Source organism: Camelus bactrianus, chromosome 1 (genome assembly GCF_048773025.1).
Source record: "Camelus bactrianus isolate YW-2024 breed Bactrian camel chromosome 1, ASM4877302v1, whole genome shotgun sequence".
Taxonomy (NCBI): domain Eukaryota; kingdom Metazoa; phylum Chordata; class Mammalia; order Artiodactyla; family Camelidae; genus Camelus; species Camelus bactrianus.
Genome location: NC_133539.1, coordinates 98,053,386 through 98,073,223, shown reverse-complemented (window position 1 = coordinate 98,073,223; position 19,838 = coordinate 98,053,386). Strand labels below are relative to the sequence as shown.

The following is a 19,838-nucleotide window of genomic DNA, read 5'->3' as shown; positions in this document are numbered from 1 at the left end:
CACCCAATATTTGAAGAAAACATAATCTTTAAGTACATAGAACATTCATGAATATTAGTCATAAAACAAGTCTTGAATATGTTCAGACTTCAGATCTGAAGTCTGAATCATATGTACCACATTCTATGATCAAAACATATATAAAGTGGAAACCTAAGAAAACCCCAAAACTCATATATTTGGGAATTTTGAAGCACATTCATAGTTTGAAAAATAAATCATAAATAAAAGCAGAAAATATTTATAACTGAATAACAAGCTAAAGACATTTTAAAACTTGTGAGAGGCAGCCAAAGTGGTACTTAAAAAAATGCATAGAGTAGTCAGTCCCCTTCTTATCTGTGGTTTCAGTTACCTGCAGGCAGCTGAGGTGTGAAAATATTAAGTGGAAATTTCCATTCAAATATTGATATGGAAAATTCAGAACTTCAGTGAAATAAGTTTTAAATTGCACACCTTCTGAACAGTATGGAGAAATCACACTCTGTCCTGCTCTGTTTCGCTGGGGATCCCCAGCCATTGACACCGTCCGCTCCTGACATCCAATTGTCAATGACATTATCACAGTTCAAGGATCCAGGTTAATGGGAGACAGATGATGCTCCTTCTGACATGTGGTCTGCATCATAGTCCCTTCATCAGTCACCTCATTGCATCACGTGGGCATTTTATTATCTCATATTATCACAAGCAGCTGCAGAAGGGTGAGTATAATACAGTAAGATATTTTGAGAGAGAGATCACATTCACGTAACTTTTATTACAATATATTGTTATGATTGTTTTATTTTATTATTAGGCATTGTTGTTAATCACTTACTGTGCCTAATTTGTAAATTAAACTTTATCATAAGTTTATATGTACAGGAAAAAACAGTCTGTCTAGGTTCAGTACTACCCGTGGTTTCAGGCCTTCATTGGGAGTCTTGAAACATGTCTCCTGCAGATAAGAGGGGACAACTATAGTCTCAAATACTTATTTTAAAAAAAGAAGAAAGCTTGAAAATTAATAAGCTAGGCATTCAATTTAAGAAGCCAGGAAAAGAAAAGTACAATGAGAAAGAAGCAAGGAAAATAAGAGAGAAATAATAAATATAAGGGCATAAATGAACAAAATAGAAATCATTCTCAATTAGGATTAGTTAGCAATACTCAATCTCTGTGAGGCTTAAAAAATGGAAAGAGTATCTTCTACAAATGATAAAAAAAAGGACTATCACTAGCTTCATGTCTAGTTCTTTCTTGTTTTAAGCTCCTTACATGAATTTTATACAATGGATTTATTTATTCTAATTTGTTTTTTCTAATTCCTCAAGTAATGAATTTTCAAAGGAAAATTTTAAAATATAGACCAATGTAAAAAAAGAAATATACTCTCATCATTAGGAGATAATTATGCATATTTAGTTATTTTTCTAGTCTTTTTTCTATGTATCTGAAGATTTGTACATGTCTACATGTAATTATATGGTTATTTAAAATTTGGGGTTCAAATTGCACATTGAGATTTGTATCCAAATTTTTACTTAAAATTGTATCATAAGCATTCATTCTTTAAATACAAATATTTGGGTGGCTGTGTTAATATTTGATTTTCTGATAGATACACTGTACTGAGTTTGTCTGTGGTCTTGCTGTTAAACAAGTTTCCAATTCTGTGGTAGAGTCATTCAGCTGACATCTATTTGTAGTCCACTCAATGTGTGGTTCTAAACTGAATTTAAACACGACTGATACAGTCTTAATGACAAACTGGTGGGATCAACTTGCCTTACAAGAGGACTGAGGAGTCTTTCAGAGAAGTAAACAAAGAGGATGCTGGATATGGTAAGTTTATGGGCTTGATAGAGTAATCAGATACTCTCTGTATGTTAGTTTCCCTTCTCATCCTTTATGTTGCCAACAGTAATGTCCTCATTGCTTCATTTACAGCTTCATAATTCAAATTTCCAAGCAAGAATAACCACCAATCTCATTGGGACACTGTTTCACTTCAGGCTAAATCATTGGCCACTGGAATGACAATAGATTGCCCATGGCTTGGATGCTGGTCCCAGTTCTGTCAGCTAGGTACTGGGCATGGGGGTCACATGGTACCCAGCATGGCTTGCTTTCAAGATGCTTGATTCAGCAAAGGCTGGGGATAGGGCCACTTCCCTTAAAGGAGGCACCAAAAGAAAGAGGTATTTTCCAGACTACTGGCTACTACAGCCCAGCTTTGGCACAGAGCAGGCATTGGTAGAACACTGTTGACTGTGTCTGTGGAGGAGAGTGGTGGGGAAGTGGCAGAATGGTTAAGGTCCAGTGGGCCCATGATGGAGACTGGTGCTCAGCAGAGCAGCCACAGAGAGCAGAGCGCCTGGCATCAATGTAGAACGTTGAATGTCTCTTATGCTCACTTTGTGCTAGGTCCTGTGGATGATGATAAAATATAAGACCTGGCTGCTGTTCTCCAGGAGGCCATGGTAAGTATGGGTAGAAAATTTATAAACGTTTTACTTAAAATTTTTTTTTCAATAAATAGAGGTAGTGGTAACCCCCCAAAACACAGATATCAACTGGTCAATGGTCACTCTCTCTAACCCATTAAGCATGTCCTCAACTGCTCATTTATTTCAAGTCTATGTCTTGTAGCCCACCACACTCATCACCAGGAGTGAGAAAATAATGTCAAGAGTTCAGTTGGATTATATAAATTCATATACAACTTTTTTTTGGCTTATCTACCTCACTACTTTCCTCTTTGAACACTGATTAAGGTGCTATTCTGTGATGTTTACAGATCGCCAAGGTTGGAAACATGTTTCCACATGTTTATGTGGGAAAAGCATATGCCTTTAAAGTTTGGAAAAATAATAAAAATTTTAATAGCAAAAATATGAATTTTTAAAAAGTATTTTAATAGTAAAACATAACAAAGAAAACTTGGAAAATGTATAAAAGGAAGAAGGATCACCCATGACCCAAATCAAACACAGTTTACATTTTTTGTGTAAATCCTTCTAGATTTAGTTTTTATCCTATATCCTTCCTTCCTTTCTTTTCTTTCTTTCTTTTGGTCATTCATTCGTTCTTTCCTTCCTTCTTTCTTTTTAAATTTTTATTATTTTTATGCCTTTATTGTGGTATGGTTCCTGTACATACACATATTTCAGATGTACAATTTGATGAACTTTGATAGATGTATACACCCATGAAACCACTTCCACAATCAAGATAGCTAACATTTCCATCACTTCCCAAGACATGCAATTTTTGAATTCCCAGTTTATCCCTTCCCACTTTACTTCCTGGTAACCATAAATTTATTCTCTATGTCTGGGAGTCTGTTTCTGTTTTATAGATAAGCTCGTTTGTCCTTTTTTTCAGATTCCACATATAAGCGATAACATATGACATTTTTCTTTCTCTTTCTGACTTACTTCACTTAGAATGACGATCTCCAGGTCTATATTTTGATTATTTGGTTTTGTTTGTTGGTTTGTTTTTGTTTTAGATAATTATGCTTATATTGTAAACATAAATTTATAATCTGCTTTTTCATATAGCACTAGTCATAATCTTTAAAATATCATTTGTAATGCCTGCACAATATTATAACTAATGTACCACACTTTATTTAATCTTTTGCCTAAACTTAGAGTTTTGGGGTATTTCTAATTTTCCAGAATATTAAATGATGTTCAAATATGTGTATTTGCATAAAGTTATATTTTGTATTCTTATTTATTTTCATAGTATAGATGATTGAAATTGGATTTATTTGATCAGAAGGTATGAACATTTCTGAAGATCTTGACACATATAGCTTAGGAAAAAATTCTAAACAGAAGGGTCTCATAATTGGCATTTCCAGTGAGGACAATAAACAGCTGGAGAAAATATCCTCATTTGAATATTGTCTTCAAGTCTATACAGTAGACATAGGCAGATGGCCATATCTTGATAAAGAAAAATATTCCTGTCCTTAATCAAATGATTCCAGGCTATTAAAAAAAAAGAAGGAAAGAAAAACAAAGTGAGTAAACTTGACTTGATTAATGATCCATAATCCATGTAGCAACTGAAACTTATAATTCATATTCAAAACATGATAGAACAGGAAAATATCTATTTAAACAACCAGGAAAGATATATTTCTCCAAAACCACTCACTAATGACTTAATATAAAAAAAAGATTATTAGTTGAATGTAGTAGCATTCAAAAGAGAAATTATTTCAGTGGGTTTGGGTTGTGAGCCTTCAATTATTTTATGATTAGGGAAATTCTCAATAAATGGTAAGACTTCTTTGAGCTTTGGGTTATTTCTACATAGAACACTGAAATGTTGCTCATTCAAAACATTTGTAGTGCTTTCACCATACAACACAGAATGAAATTTTACAATTATTCCATTTGTTAAATCCCTAGAGACAAGCCAGCAGATACATTGGAATATTAGAAAAAAACAGGTATTAGAGGCTGCATGAAGGCAGTAAGAATGGAGAGAAAATGATGAAATTCTAAAAACCTTTCAATAACACTCACTGAATCCCAGACAGTGGGGGTAAATGGAGGAGGTACAGGTGCCAGTGGGGATCTGTTACCTGTATGATGACTGAATAGGTTCCACACAGCATCCTGGATAACTGCATGACTACTCTGATGAGGCAGACAATCACTTGAAGCCCGCTGAGAGCTATGAGAATGGAAAATAAAATGATGTTCCACTCCACTATATGTGCAGGTTCCAGGCACTGAATCCACATGCTGGAATCTGTAAGGAAACTGAGAGAAAGGAAGGAAATAATCAGCTGACACGTGGCCATAGCCAAACCCAAAGACTGGGTCCAAGGAAGAAGGTCATGAGTATTCATATATTTGGGAAATTAATATATATGATTAAAATATATAATATTATTAAGTATGATATAATATATAAAAATTACTCAGATACATATGTTGAACACCTAGTATGCACTGCTCTAGGCTATGCTTGTTATGAACACGGAGCCTGCCTCAGACAATTCTAATTCATTTAGGAGGCAAGATGCTTATGAAGAGTTCAAAACAATGCAAGGCAGCACATGTCAATACCAAGGGAGGCAGAGGTTGCCCATCTCCGAGGGGCACAGAAGTTAGCCTGGGCTGTCAGGGACAGGGCTGAGCTGGCGTGGATATAAAATCACACAGGTGGGAAAAGAGCAGAGAGACCATGATGCTAGTTATTCTTAGACTCTGTCCCAAAGCCCTTTAAAACAGTGGCTCTCAAATTTGTGCCTATGTCAAGATTCTCTGTAAGGTTTGCGAAAATGCAGATTGCTGCGCCCTAGCCCAGAGTTTGATTCAGAAGGTCTGGATGGGGCTGGATACCTTCAGTTTCTAAGGTGATGCTGGTGCTGCCGGTCTGGGTCCACAGTGTGAGGACCGCTGCTTTATAAAGCTGCTGGTCTGCAGCTCTGAAGGAGATTTAGATAATGCGGTGGAAACACAAAAGACTGAATGGTTCAGTCCGTCTAGGTTAGTACAGGACTGTGAGGATTAAATCACTTCGGCTTTGAAGATAATCTTAAAACCATGCTGAGTCATCCTGACTGACTTTTGCTCACTTCCAGGTCAGCCATGGCCATTAGCATTTCTCCAAGGGTGACACTCTCTCTGTCCAACTAAACTGAAGTAAAAACCGGTCTCCTCAAAAAAAAAAAAAAAAAAAAAAAAAAAATCCCCCAAAGAAACAAACAAAAAATCAAACCTAGTTACAGGGCAGAGTTGTTTATTAATATCGTGTTAGTAGCAAGATGCTTTTTTTTTTTCTCAAAACAGCAATTCAGGCAACGTTGGTATTGGCCAAGTGGCCGTGGGTGCTGGCGCTCGTGGCTGAAAGGGGTGAGCTCTGCCTTTTGGTCACCACCACTACCATGACTTCTTTCTTCTCTCTCTTTTTTCTGTCTCCCCCCTCCATTTCTCTCCTATTCCCTTCCTGTAACTCTCTTCCATCCCTTTCTTTATTTCCTGCTCTCTGTGCTCTAGGACATTCAGAGGCACTCAGAGAGTTTCTCAATATTGCTGACAGTCCTTAAGTCTCAAGTGGTAAAGGGCATTGACTGTGGAGACAGAACTCCTGGAGCTGTAGGATCTTGGGCCAGGGACTTGACATCTTTGACCTCTAGAATCTTGTCTGGACAATGGGCTTAAAATATCTAACCCTAGGATTGTTGTGAATATTCGGTGAGAGGTATGCAAAATGCTTCAGGATGTATAAAGCACAGTATGAATGTAATTTCCTCTTACCAGTTCCCTAGACCCATCTCAGACACCCTCCTACTCCTAACTCAGTCTCCGCCATCAAGGAGTCCCTTCAAGACCCTTGCTCTAGACTGTTCCCAGTATATGCTCTGCATACATTGTCCCACGCTTTAAAGAAAGATGATTTGCAAGTTTTCTATTTTTCTCCCAGAGTAGGGGTCCTATTTATTCTTGTATAAATAGAATGAGTCATAAGGGCACTGGCAGGGTCTGGAAGGAATAGAGAAGTCTGCTCTGATATACATTCTCCACAGTCTCTGCACACAGTTCTATCACAGTATTGACTTCATTCTCTTAAAATTCTATCTTTAGCTGTATCAGCATATCTATTTCCTCACTAAACTGTGCACCCTGAGAGCACTATTGTGATTCATCCATCTCTGAATGGCCACGTCTAAGGCCTAAGGCAGTGCCTGGTGCATTGCAAAGGTCAACAAATGCTTGTTGAATGAACCTGATTCAGGACCCTCAATGGTCAGCATGCCAATGGCTGGACTTGCTGGCCACCTCGCAGACAGAAGACATCAATGCAGCATAGAAGGCTATGGAAAGTAATGATGATGATAAAATCTGGCATGTGGAGAACTTATTAAATCTAATTTGTTCTTTACTTCTGTTTAATTTTCAGTTCTGTCGGGGTAGAAATAATTATTATCTCCAGTTTACAGAGGCTCAGAGATATCCAGGTATTTGTCTAAGGCCATATCGTTTGTAAGTAGGAGATGGGAGACTTGAACCCTATGGGATGCCCTGTGCTCCAAGGGCAGTGTTCCTTCCACGGCCTCCATCTCAGCAGAAGGTTCTGTTAGGTCTGTGTGGGTCCCTCGAGGGAAGCGAACCTGTGTAGTTTATTTTTGACTCTCTAGCTCCTGATCTAAGACTTGAACATGGTAGAAGCTTAATAAATATTTGTTGAATAAATGAACAGCTGATTTGTTCCCCATTAGCACTGGCTCCACCCAGCCTTCACCAGGCCTTGGGAACTTCCCTTGGAGACCAGAGATTTAGCTTCCCTTCAGGGGAACACGTTTGTTTTACTGTTTCACCTCCTAACATTTTTACACAACTGGAATCGGGTGAATGCAAATATCAAGGGCAACTTTAAAGGAGGAATGTGGGCAGCCTGAGATTCTTGCTTTGAGAGGGGAATCTTCTTTAGTTTGGCGGTGAGGAAAAGTAGAGGGGCTGAAGGCAGAAAACAATTTTTTGCATCCGTTAGGAATTTTTACGTTAGGGTCCCCTTTCCTGAGCCCCTTCAGTCCCAAAGGAGTGTCTCCTCCAAGCATTCAGAAATGTAACTTCCCCGGGGAACGGTATGGACACGCCCTCATTTCACTCCATTAGAGTTCTGAGCGCAGGGCAAGGCAGGGAGAGATTCGGTGGCCCTCTCCTGTACCTCTGTCTGGGCGCTGCCACCTCCCGAGCTGAAAGGCCCATAAACCTAGCACAGTGCCAGTGTGAGGCACTCTGTGATGCTGGACTGGGTCCCTCAGCATCTGACTGAGCTACCAGCCTTCTGAGCAAGGCGACCCTTGGACACTCCTTCAGTACAAGCTCAATAAGCTCCTGGCTCCTTCCACAACCTCCTGTGCATACTCGTGTCCCTGGATCTCAGACTGCACTTCGCTGCTCACCTGCCTGCTTCTTCTCCTTGTAACCCCTGATGGTACAGCCGCGGGTGGCACCATCCCAGGGCACTGTGACTCTCTCCCATCCGAGCCCTCTCACGTCTGTAACAGACATGTCCACCCTGGCCACAAAATAAGACTGGCTCTCCAGAACCACTCAGGTCCCAAACCCAGCAGTTGCCAGACCATGATAACCATGAAGCCCCGCTCTTCAGGGTGGGAGGAACACGCCTTGCACTTGGACATCTCATTGACAGCCTCAGAACAGTGAATGCATAAGACGGTAAACGACTGGAGAGAAAAACACCTACACAAAGATCTGTGTAGGAACAAACTGGTCGGGATATTAGGAAACTAATAGGAAAATTCTGCACGAAGAGCAGCCCCAGCCTCACAAAGCCCCAGGGTGATGGTGGAAAATGAGTAGGAGCATGAAGCCAGGTGTTTCTGACTTTCCGACCTCCTTGATTTGGGGTGTTAGCCCTTACCGTCCTGCGGTGCCTTCAAAGGCATACCCCCAGCCCTCGAGAGTGCGGCAGTAAGGGCCCTGAAGAAGGCCCAAAGCAGATATGCCCAGGCAGTATCCAGAGAAAGCAATTCCAAGGGCAGAAAAGATCATCGACAGCAGTGCCTAAATTAAACATAGAAGGAGGTTAGCGCCGTGGAATGAGACAAAGGGATACTGTGGATAAATGCTCAGATAGGTCCCTTCCCCTGCTCGTGCACGCCTACTGCAGTCTGTTCTATACCAGACATCCACATAAAAATGGAAATGTTTAATACAAATCCACCTGATCTTAAAAATAGGTTTTTAGATGCTTTTTCCACCCCCCTTTTGGCATTTCATAGAGGAAATTCATAATTTACCAAACTTCTTCCTGTTTTTTCTGGAATGATGAAATAAAAAAAATGATCATGTCAGACATAAATGCAGGGAAGGGATGTGCTCAATGAATCTGTACGTATTTATTGAAGAGGGTATTTTCTAGGTACGGTGGGTTCTCTGCGAATCACAAGCTACGATCCCTGCTTTGCTCTTACGAAGACGATCTTTGAATATCTTCACGCACAGGACTATGAGGGGAAATATCAGGTGTCAGCCCAGATGGTCATATTTATCCTCAAGTGAGCAAGGGGGTTGATGGGGAGGAGGGTGTTTTCATTTGAGGAGAGAGAATGAGCAATGTTCACAGGCAGATCAGTACAAGCTGATTTGGGGGAGTAAGTAGATTGATCTGATCTAAGAGGGGATTTCTACAGAGGAGTGAAGGAGAGGAGATGATGATGACCAGATTGGCATGGTGCTTGCGCTGGGAAACCACAAGCCAGCCCTTGAGTCACGTATAACGTGAGTGCGGCTTGGTGCATCGGGGCAGAAGATGACCTTGGATGTTGAATCAAGGAGGCTGGACTTCATCCTTCAGGGCAAGTGACTCTTCCCCACAGCAACCTTTTATTAATTTTTTTTTCAAAAAAACAAAAAAGTTGAAAATAGAGTACCCTTTACTTAGACTCACCTTTTGTGACTATTTGACCATTTTTGCTTGCTCTCTCTCTTTCCCTTCCTTTGTATATCTGCATCTACATACACATATATTTATTTACGTTTTTGTTGCTTAACCGTCTGAAAGCAGGTCGCAGACATTGTGCTGTCTCAACCTGTTGGCACACCCGTACATACCTCCCAAGAAGAAAGGTATTCTATTATTCTGCAGCTGTTTTTCACTATTTTACACAGCATCCAAAGAAGGTTTATGCACAAGGTTACATCTCTTCAGTTTCCTTCAATCCATGCTCGTCTCACTGCCTTTTTGTTTTTCAGAATATTAAATTGTTTTTGAAGACTCCCAGACAGCTGTCTTGTAGAACATCCCATTTTCTGGGCTTTTCTGATTGTCTCCTCACAGTTGGACTTGGGTTAAACGTTTTGGCAAGAACACATGATTGGCATGGGTACATTATGGGCCTCTCACTGTTACCGATGATGCTAAATTTGATCTCTTCGTTAGGGTGGTGTCCTTCAGATTTATAAATGTTCATTTTCCACTTAGCTGATAGGAAATGATTTGTGAGGTAATGCTTTGAGGCTGTCTCATATCTTGTTCCCTAAAGACATTTCAACTGATGGATTTAGCGTCTACAGATGAGCGTCATACTGATCACGAATTATCGATGTAAGTGGTTGTAATGTGCTGCCCTTCTAATTGCATCACTTCTCCTGCATTTGTAAGTTATGGTTGTTTCAGCACAGAACGTCCACTTCATGTTTCTCTCCTCTGCCTCTCTCCTTCTGTATTATTGTGGACTCATGGATTTTCTAATTCAATGTGTTATAACTCATAATTATCATTATTCTTTTAGATGGTCAAATGGGCTCAATATGGCCAGTGGGCGCACCCCTTCAAGTCGGTGGCTGTGCCCTTTGGCATAACCTATCATTCTTTGAACACTTCCTTGCTTCCTGGCACAAGATTTCCCAAGCTCATTTTGAATTTATACTGCCCTAGGCCTGGAACAGCTCTTTTTCCAACAAACCATGGAATTAGTTTTTGAGCAAGGAAGTGACATGAACCAATAAATGATTTTGAAAAATTGCTCTGGCAGTGGTGGCACACCAACCAGAGGTGAGAGGGCCCCAAAGTAAGAATTCCATGTGGAGAAAACTCCAAGCTGTGATGACAAAGACACGTGCTGGGCAAAAGACATTGAGGAGGAAACGAGTAGTAGGAGATGGACTGAAAAAAAAGAAATTCCAGAGTTTGGGACTTGAATGAAAGGGAAACAGAAATAGGGATGCCAGGGAGGGTAGTTTGATTGGGGAGAAAATTTAATTTAGTTTTAGAAATGTTGATTTCAGGTGAGAACAGAACCACCGGACAGAAGTATGCCCTACTAGCTGATGATAAATTCAAAAGCCGAGGCCAGAAAAAGGGAGAACAAAAATACTTGTGATTTTTGGAACAAACATTGTCTGAAATTGTATTTCTTTGTTTAGAATTATTTTATGAATGTAACACTAATACATGATCATTATGGAAAATCAGGAAAAAAATTTTAAAAACTCAAAGAAGAAAAGAACCACCATGCTTTTTTTCCTATTTGATAGTAATGATTTCACTGGCAACTTCACCTATGATTAAAAGCTCTTTCAAATTATATTTCCCATATTTATTTTAATAAAGTTTTGTCCCATCATGGTATGAGATAAATAGAGCTATTTTTTTATAGTAGATTTCTGTTAGTTATACTTCTTTAAAAAATTTATCTATTCACCAATGCCGTCTTTGAAAAAGGAGGAGGGTTGTTTCCAGAAGGCAGAGCTCCTTGTTCACTAAATGTACCCTTAACCTGATCACTGGAAAGATCAGGGAAGAATCTCTTTATTTGGGGAAGTAGGCAACCATAGCATAATATACATGTACGTGCACATAAACAGTAACAGTCTAATGAGTGAATACAATTGCACAACCAAGATAAGCCTCAAAATAGAGTAGGAATAAGACTCTCTCTGAGTCAGTTTCATTTTTCTGCAAGATGTAGGTGATGTAGGTGGTTATAGCACCCATCTCACAGGGCTGTTTCAAAAATTAAAGGACACAGTGGATATAAAAATTATTTGAAATGTAATAAAGTATAATCAAAATATCTGTTATTACAAATACCCCTATTTGGCCAATTTTTGTTTTCCAGGGATAACAACCCACAGAATGTTGGCAGAAGATGAGACTCTGGGGAGGAATGGATAGCAGTCATGAGATTGACGGGGTTCGGGTCACTCTGCTCCAATATGGGGCCTTGACGTATTAGTATCTTAAGCTGAAGGAGTTTGAGGAAACAGCAGAGGCAGGAAGGTGACTCTGCCCTCCCCCACCCTCTCATCCTTGTTTTTTGAAACAGGTCATAAAACTCCCATGTGAAAGGTGCTCTCTGCACCAGGAGGAAGGAAGACATGCTTATCAATGGAGACTGGGAATTTGGGGCCAAGAAATCTGTGTAAATAAACTTTGTTAAACAAAATCTTATGCATGCTTAGCAAGCATGAGGTCCTGGGTTCAATCCCTAGTACCTCCATTTAAAAAGAAATAAAAAACAAAAATCTATTACCCTGCCTCAAACAAACAAAAAAAACCTTACCTTCCTAGTTACTTCTCCACCATTTACTACTCTTAGCCCAAACCCCTCTGACTTCATGATTCTTTACAAATCTGTTGTTTCTTTGTCTAAAGGGTATGGATGCTTACTGCTCTGGTCACATTTTGGTGTCTTCATTCTTTTGTGAAGGCTCCTGTGTATATGGAAATAGTCAATAAAATTCATATGTTTTTTCTTTTTTTTTTTTTAAATTGAAGTACAGTCAATTACAATGTATCAATTTCTGGTGTACAGCACAATGTCCCAGTCATGCATATACATACATATACATATTCATTTTCATTAAAGGTTATTAAAAGGTATTGAGTATAGTTCCCTGTGCTATATAGAAGAAACTTATTTTTTAATCTATTTTTATATATAGTGGCTAACATTTGCAAATCTTAAACTTCTAAATTTGTCCCTTCTCATCCCCTTTCCTTGGTAACCATAAGATTGTTTACCATGTCTGCCAGTCTGTTTCTGTTTTGTGGATGAGGTCATAGTGTCCTTTTTTGGAAGAGATGACTAGCATCTCAGCGGGAAGAGCAGGAGGAAGGGAGAGAGGAGCCTCAGGATTCTCTGCTTAGCTCTTTCAAAGTAGGGGCACAGTGCTAAATTAGATAGCTAACTTAATCTTCCAGAGGCATCAGATAAAGAAAGTAGGCCATACCATCTTGGCTGCATGTTAAAATCTGGTAGCACCTTGGGCCAACTAAGTCAGGGTCTCGAGGGGTGGGATTCTGATGCCAAGCTCCCAGATGATTGCAGTGTGTAGCCAATGTGTAGAACCACCACTGCAAAGGACGCCTCCCAGACTTCTGGTAAAGCTCTTCCTAGTTAATGAATCATTCTCTTTGAGTCACAGGTGACTCATCTATAAAACAGAAGTAACAATGATCTAATTCACTGGATAAGTCTGAAAGAAATATAAAGTGTTATGCAAATATGAATAAATGATGATGACTGTGATGAGGAAGAGATGGGTAATGGTGGACATTTGGAGCCCAGTGCCTACCTGTTGAACACAGGCTTAGAAAATTTGGTTGTATTATTCTCTCATGATTCTATTTTAATTATTTTTAAAGTTCCAATTAAAAAAAATGGATATCACATATGCCCAACACAGGAATAAATCTGATGCTGTGTGAAAGAAGTCAGATACGGAAGACAAATACTACATGCTTCTATTTATATAGAATAAAAACTAATCTATAATGACAAAAAGTAGACCCCAAATTAACCTTTCAGGGTGATGGAAAATGTTCTGTATTTTGATTATGATGGTGGTTTCATAGGGAGTGTTATCTATCAAAACTCATGGAATTGTACCCTTTTAATGGAAACCATTTATTCTGTGTAAATTAGCCCTCAATAAAGTTGACAAGGGAAAAAATAGACTCACAGAAACCCAGTTAGGAAAAGGTAGTATTATTGTCTAATTTCATGCATCTTTCAATCCTGAATTTCTAGAAGAATGTCAGCCTAACAAAGGTGGAAGACAAAGTGTAAACAAAATGGAAGATAAATTTTGGAGTTAACTCTTGGGCTCTAAACTGGAAGGATCATGGAGAGGGTACAGTAGCATCAGTATGTTCATGTTTCAGAGTGAGAAGAAAGCAAGCTGGAGCCCACTCCACCATCCTCAAAATACCATTGCTCTTACCATGTACTTTTTGCTGCAGTTTTCACTCTGGCAACATTTATAGTTGTTATCGCTCTCCAGGACAAGAAGAACTGTGGCTACTATGAGCATCTACAGCAGGGAAAAGAGAAAGTATCAGAAATAGAATACTGTTTTGCATTCATGCTCATAATCAGAGCATAGGCTCTGGGATCGAGTAGATCTGGGTTCGAATCCCAGATCTGCCACTTTCTAGCTGGGTGAACTCAAGAATCCTTTCCTATAAAAATAGTATTGAGAACTCATCTCCTGGGGATGTTATGAGGCATTGTATGTAAAATGTTGAATATAGTGCTTGATTCATAATAAAAGATCGAGAAATGGTATCTATTAATATCATGGTTATCAGATGTTAAAATCTAATGATGAAGGAGGAGTGAATGGTTTGGACATGAAACTACCACTCTTGGCAGCAAATCCCCACTGCTCACTGACACAGTTGTGGAGGACAAAGGAAAATCATTCACCAAACTTTGCTGTTTGTCAGCCTCTCTCCCCTAACTGCCCTCTGGGAATGCAGGTGAAAGGTACGGTTTATCTGAAACTAAATTTCTTAATCCAAAGTAAAGTAAATTCAATTTCCCCATGCATTCAAATCATCTCAGAGTCAGATTTTCCAGTGTGCTTGATCTGTATCATGCCAACAAACTGGGAGAATTCAATGTGTTTACTTCCCTTTCTTGGTATCTTAAGCAAAGAGTTCCAGTTCCGGAGAGAACATGGGTTCCTCTACTGTTACAGTCCCTGGTTTGGGCAGGTATGGACCATGCATTGCTTCTGGCAGATTCTCCACCTCTCTTCCAGCCCTCTTGTTCAGTACTGAGTCCTGAAGTTGAGTTCATTGTTAGTAGGAACAATGTTTGTAGTGAACATTCCAGTTTCTAAATTCCTTCAGCTGTCATGTAGTTATCTAGCCCTTTAATCATTTACCTATATTCCTCTCCTTTCTCTTGAAGGATTTGATCTTGAAAGGATATTTTTCAAGAATTCCTAGACAGTGAAAGATAGAGAACAGTTTCTTCTCGCAGTTCTAAGTTTTACATGGAATACAGGCAAAAGGGCCCTAGATTCCCCTCCTCTCAACACCATTAGTTATCACAGTTTTTAATAGATTCTGATTTAATCGTACTAAAGCCTTGCAAACCTGCTGCTTATTACAATTACATACTGAGGGGAGATGAGAAGCCAGGGCCCGGTAGGCTAGGGGCAGTCGCCGGCTTTCTCACAGTATTGGTAGAAATGATTAGACCTACACCCTGGAGTGCTGTGTCAAAGGAGAAGCACACACGTGGCCTGTGCTGAAAGAGAAATTGCTTTTGTTGTAAAACAAAACTGCAACCCAGAGGGCTCAAGGATAATGGAGGAAAATTACCCCCAATTCCATCACCCTCCCATGGTTTTAGATACCTACTCCCAGGGTTTTCCCACGTGCGTGTATTTTCCATAGTTGTGATCATAGTTCCTTCACCATTCTGTTACTTCTCTTTTCCACTTAACACAAAATAACAGGCATTTTCCATGTGGCTACCTGTCCACACCACAATTTTCATCAGCTGTGAAGTGAGTGCACCATCATTTTTTTGGCCATTTCTATGCTAGGATGACTCTAGCTTTCTGCTACTATAAATAACACTGTTACAAACTGTTATGTACACATTTCTCTCCTTATTTTGGATTATTTCTTCACAATGAATCCTCAGATTTAGGATTACAGGGTCAAAAGGCATAAGCATTTTCATGAATCTTACTCTATCATATCAAAATTTCCTCCAAAAAACCCTTACTTTTATTCACAGTACCACCACCACCACCCATTATGTATCTATTCCATAGTACCTTCAGCAACACTGGGTGTTAATATTCTAAAGTTTACAGATTTAATCTGCAAAACGGCAACTAAATGAAACTGCTTTTCAACAAAACTATTCAAATATTATAATAACTAAACACCCACAAAGATCTAGAGAGAGATTATAATGGATTTTCCTTTACATTATTGGTGGTAGAATAAGCTTACAGGGCATAATGGGTTTTGTTTTGGTCTTGTTTTTTTTTTTTAGAACTGATATGATCAGGAAAAGTGTCTTTTCCTCTGAGCTGCCAACATGATTTACTATCAGTTTGTTTTTAAAGAGCGCTAAGTCATCTGGAAAACATTCCTGGATTCTTACTGTGTTAACTTTGATTTAGTTTTCAAAAATACTCTCCACTATTAGGGGTAAAATGTCAGACTATTTAATGATAATGTGGCCCATCCTTCAATCAGTATTTCTGATCACAGTAATCACTGGCTACCTACTACACATCAGTCCATCCCAGACACTTCGTACATGAGAGTTCATTTGATCCCCACAATTTCCCTGAAAAGTAAATGTCACTATTCACATTTTTCAAATGAGGACACTGAGGCCCAAAGACTTTGAGTAACTTGCTTAAGTCTCATGATATAAATGACAGAGCTTAGTCTTGAATTCAAGCTTGTCTGAATCTTCAAATCTCTGCTTTTTCCACTGTCTTAATACCCGCTCCAAGCTAGAGGAATTCTGAATGCAGATAGAAAATCCGTTCTGGAAAAGAGCAATGCCACTGGAGATTAAGTAGCATAAGTTGATACACAGGTTACATGAGGACATAATATGTCTATAGGTCAGTGTCCCACAGACTCTCATTAGCACTAATTTCCTGCATTGCTGGAGCTCCATAAATGTGCAGCTTACAGAAAACAAAGCTACTCCCCAAGTCCTAATGGACTACCTGCCTTTCTACCCTCACCCATCTTCCAAACCCCAAACCCAGGATTAGTAGAGTGATTTTCCCATCATTCATTATTTTTACTAGGAACAGGTTAATTCTTAGTAAAAATTCCCCTTTTCCCATCCCAAGTCCCCGAAGTCACACTTACCATGATACCTGAGAAACAGATTCCTTCAAAATACCACACGTAGTTGGTGAGTTTATTGCTGGATGCATAGGAAGTTTGCCCGTTCGGGAAATACAATAGTATGTTCACAATTATACTCCAAAGTGCAAGCGGAATCAGCAGACAACTCAGGCAGCCTCCACATTTCCGAGACCCCATTTTACCCTGCTCAGAACCTGCAGGAGATTTCAAGAGTGTAGAATTACATGAAGCCTATTTTGGTTTTTTTCCCTCCCTGTCTCCCCACACACACACCCCCCCGCAACCCCCCCGAGTTCACCTACCCTTTTCTGGGTCACCCTTCAGTTCATATTCAGGAGGAGCCCAGAGCTTGGACAGAACTGCCCCCCGTGGCCTCTCGGTGTGGAAATAGTGGTTTACTGTTTGGAGAACAATAGACAAACGGCCCAAGAGCTGAGCTGGTCTTCATCCTGTGCCAAAGGAATGCGGTGCTCTTACTGCTTTTTAAAATAAGTCATTTTCCTCTGGATGAGAGCACTGAAGATTGAACTCTGAACATGTTTTAAGAAGGAAGTTGGGGTCGGGGTTGGAACTGAGCCTGGCAAATTTCATCCAAGACTGGACGGGGGTTAAAGAGGAAACTACCAAAGGATCTCACACTAGAGCACGTTGTGCGGGGTTCGCTCAAATATTCTGACTTTATGTATCGATCTTTTATTCAGTGTTCTTTATTTCATGCTTACTACTCACCAAACATTGTTCAAACTGCAGGGGGCACAAAAAGAACAAAGAAACGGATAGACAGGTGAGAAAAACAAGTCATCACAGTTGATGAGTTCATTGTGACAAGACTGGTAGAGTTTTCCTCTTAAGAGTTTACATCTATTATCTCTACCTGTCTGAAAAATAATAACAGGAAAAAATTCATATCTCTTACTACCTAGGAAAAGGGGGTAAGTAAGCTGGGTAATTTGATTAAGATTTTATGCGTAATAAGTTTGAAATAAGGATTTATTGCCCTAAAGTTAAAGAGTCACAGATCCCTTCTAATTATGATGACATAGGCGAAGATTACGGGGAGGCATCTTGGCACTGCTGTGGTAAAGAAAATGCAGTCGATGGTGGTAAGGAATTCAAGGAGTGCCTGAACTCTTTATACTCTTTCTACCAGTAACTTCAGAACTCTGCTTGACTTAGTCTCAATTTCCTCAGTGATGAAATGGGAATTTAAAAATGGTATCTTCTCCAGAAGGATAATGTATGGGTTAAACAGATTATGTATGCAAAACACAAAGTCGAGTGATAGAGAAGGACCAGGCAAGGTATGAGAGCTGTGACTAACAATAAAATTGCAGTTGTAGGAACGTAATTGTCAAAAATAGTACAGAGATCAGAAGGAAAACCGGCTTGTTTATTCCCCTCCATACCAAAGAGTTTTGTACCTTGAAATCTTGATCCCAGATTTATTTATATTTAATTTGTCATTATCCTCCAGAAAGCATTAATACTCTATAACATATCTGCTTTTAATTCAAGAAAATAAAAACTTACTTTCATAATAAACATTTTTAAATTGTATTATACTTACACTTTTTAAAAAATTGAGATACTTGGAGCCACAGTTGGATTTAAACAAAACTAACCTAGAAACTAGTAGTCTTAAACTGTGATCAGTTCCAAAGAGGTTTCTTGGCACCCCCTAGTGGTTGTGGCAATTTTTTTTCTCTAATGTCTTTGAGCAAAGTCTGGCCACTAGATTTTTTTTTTTCTCCCAGCGTTATAGAAGCAAAACCTAAAATCGCATTCACTAGAACTTTGGGGAAAACGGGAAGAGTAACAACCTCTTTGGTTGAATATTTACTGAGCACCTCCTATGTGCCAGGCACTGTACCTGAGAGCCGGACAGAGAGATCAGTGAACAAGACAGTCTAAAATCCTTGCCCTCTTGGGGCTGGCATTCTACTACAGGGGAGAATAATAAGAAAAGAATACATATCAGTAAAATAGATAGCTTATCAGGTAGTGGTAAGTGCGGCTAAAATAAGTTAGGTGAGGACAGGTAGGAGCACCAGAGGATGTGGATGGAGATGGGGGTGTCATTTCAAACAGGGAGGTCAGGGAAGAGCTTACTGAGAAGGTGACATCTGAGCAAAGATCTGCAGGAAGTAGAGGGTGTGAGCCATGCAGAGAACGTGGGGCAAAGCGGTTTAGGAAGTGAGAACAGTGAGTGTGCAAAAGCCCTGAGGTAGAAGTGAACCCCAGTGAGGAGACAATGGTGGCTGGAGCCAAGAGAGGGAGGGGGAGTGCAGCAGTATCCGAGATTAGTTTTGGGTAGAAAAATGGCTTGTTAATGTTCAAAGGCTCACTCTGGCTGCTGTGTCGTGAGTAGGTTGTAAAGGATGTGGGTGAAAGAAAGGACATGAATTCTAAACCCATTTCAACAATGCAGACTTCCTGCGGGTGACAGTGACTCAGACCATGATAGTAGTAGCAGAGATGGTGAGAAAAGGCGGGGTTCTGTACACATTTGAAAGATAGAGTCAACAGTATTTGGTGACAAGTTGGATGCAAGAGAAAGGGGCGTGTCAAAGATGACTCCGCAGCTTGAGGCCTGAGCAACTGGAAGAACAAAGTTGTCATTGACTGAATGAGCCAAAGAGCAGGCTGAGCAAGTTTGGGAGGGGAGAGGAGGTGGTCAGTTTCCAACATCCCAAGTTTGGAGACACTTATTAGAAATCCAAGTGGAGATGCCAGTTAGGCTGTTGGACACACAAATACAAAGGGCAGAGAAGAGGTCTGGGATGGAGTGTATGAGAGGTGTCTGTGTATAGATGGTATTTAAAGGCATGAAACATTATGGGAATGAGTGTGGACAGGAAAGAGGCCCAAGGACTAGGTCCTGGGCAGCCCAGTGGATAGAGTTCAGGAACCTGAGGGGGAGCCAGCAAAGAAGACTGAGAAGTGGCCCATGAGTTAGAAGAAAAACCAGGAGCTTATCCTGGAAGTTGAGTTTCTAGCTGAGGAAGGCGTGATCAACCGAGTTAAAGGCTGCCTATAGGGCAAGTCATATGGGAGGATTGAGAAATGGCTGTCAGATTTAGCAATCTGGAGATCACAATGACCTTGATACAGAAAGCTTTGGTGGTGGGATAGACTTGAGTTCATGGAATGGGTTCATAAGAGAATGAGAAAAGAGGAATTGGAGACAGAGAGAAGATGTAACCCTT

At 39.8% G+C, this 19,838-nt stretch overlaps 1 protein-coding gene across 1 annotated transcript; it reads right to left on the bottom strand.

Moving 5' to 3' along the window:
* Positions 1-2,879: 2,879 nt before the first annotated feature.
* On the bottom strand, positions 2,880-17,145 carry TM4SF18 (transmembrane 4 L six family member 18). The gene is made up of 6 exons (XM_010970402.3): positions 16,935-17,145; positions 16,633-16,826; positions 13,713-13,802; positions 8,404-8,546; positions 4,589-4,769; positions 2,880-3,986 (listed from the first exon to the last, which is right to left on the bottom strand). Exons 2-6 carry the CDS (start codon positions 16,807-16,809, stop codon positions 3,972-3,974), a joined length of 606 nt encoding a protein of 201 aa, XP_010968704.1. The 5' UTR covers positions 16,810-16,826; positions 16,935-17,145; the 3' UTR covers positions 2,880-3,971.
* Between the last annotated feature and the right edge of the window lie 2,693 nt (positions 17,146-19,838).

Bases quoted from the DNA above. Each gene is read 5' to 3' on its own strand.
- TM4SF18 (XM_010970402.3), bottom strand. From the start codon at position 16,809: ATGGGGTCTCGGAAATGTGGAGGCTGCCTGAGTTGTCTGCTGATTCCG. The intron at 13,803-16,632 runs GTAAGTGTGACT...TCCCTGCTGTAG, and splicing joins TCTGTTTCTCAGGTATCATG to ATGCTCATAGTAGCCACAGT. The intron at 4,770-8,403 runs GTAAGGGCTAAC...CCTTTCTCTCAG, and splicing joins TTTGAAGGCACCGCAGGACG to TTTCCTTACAGATTCCAGCA.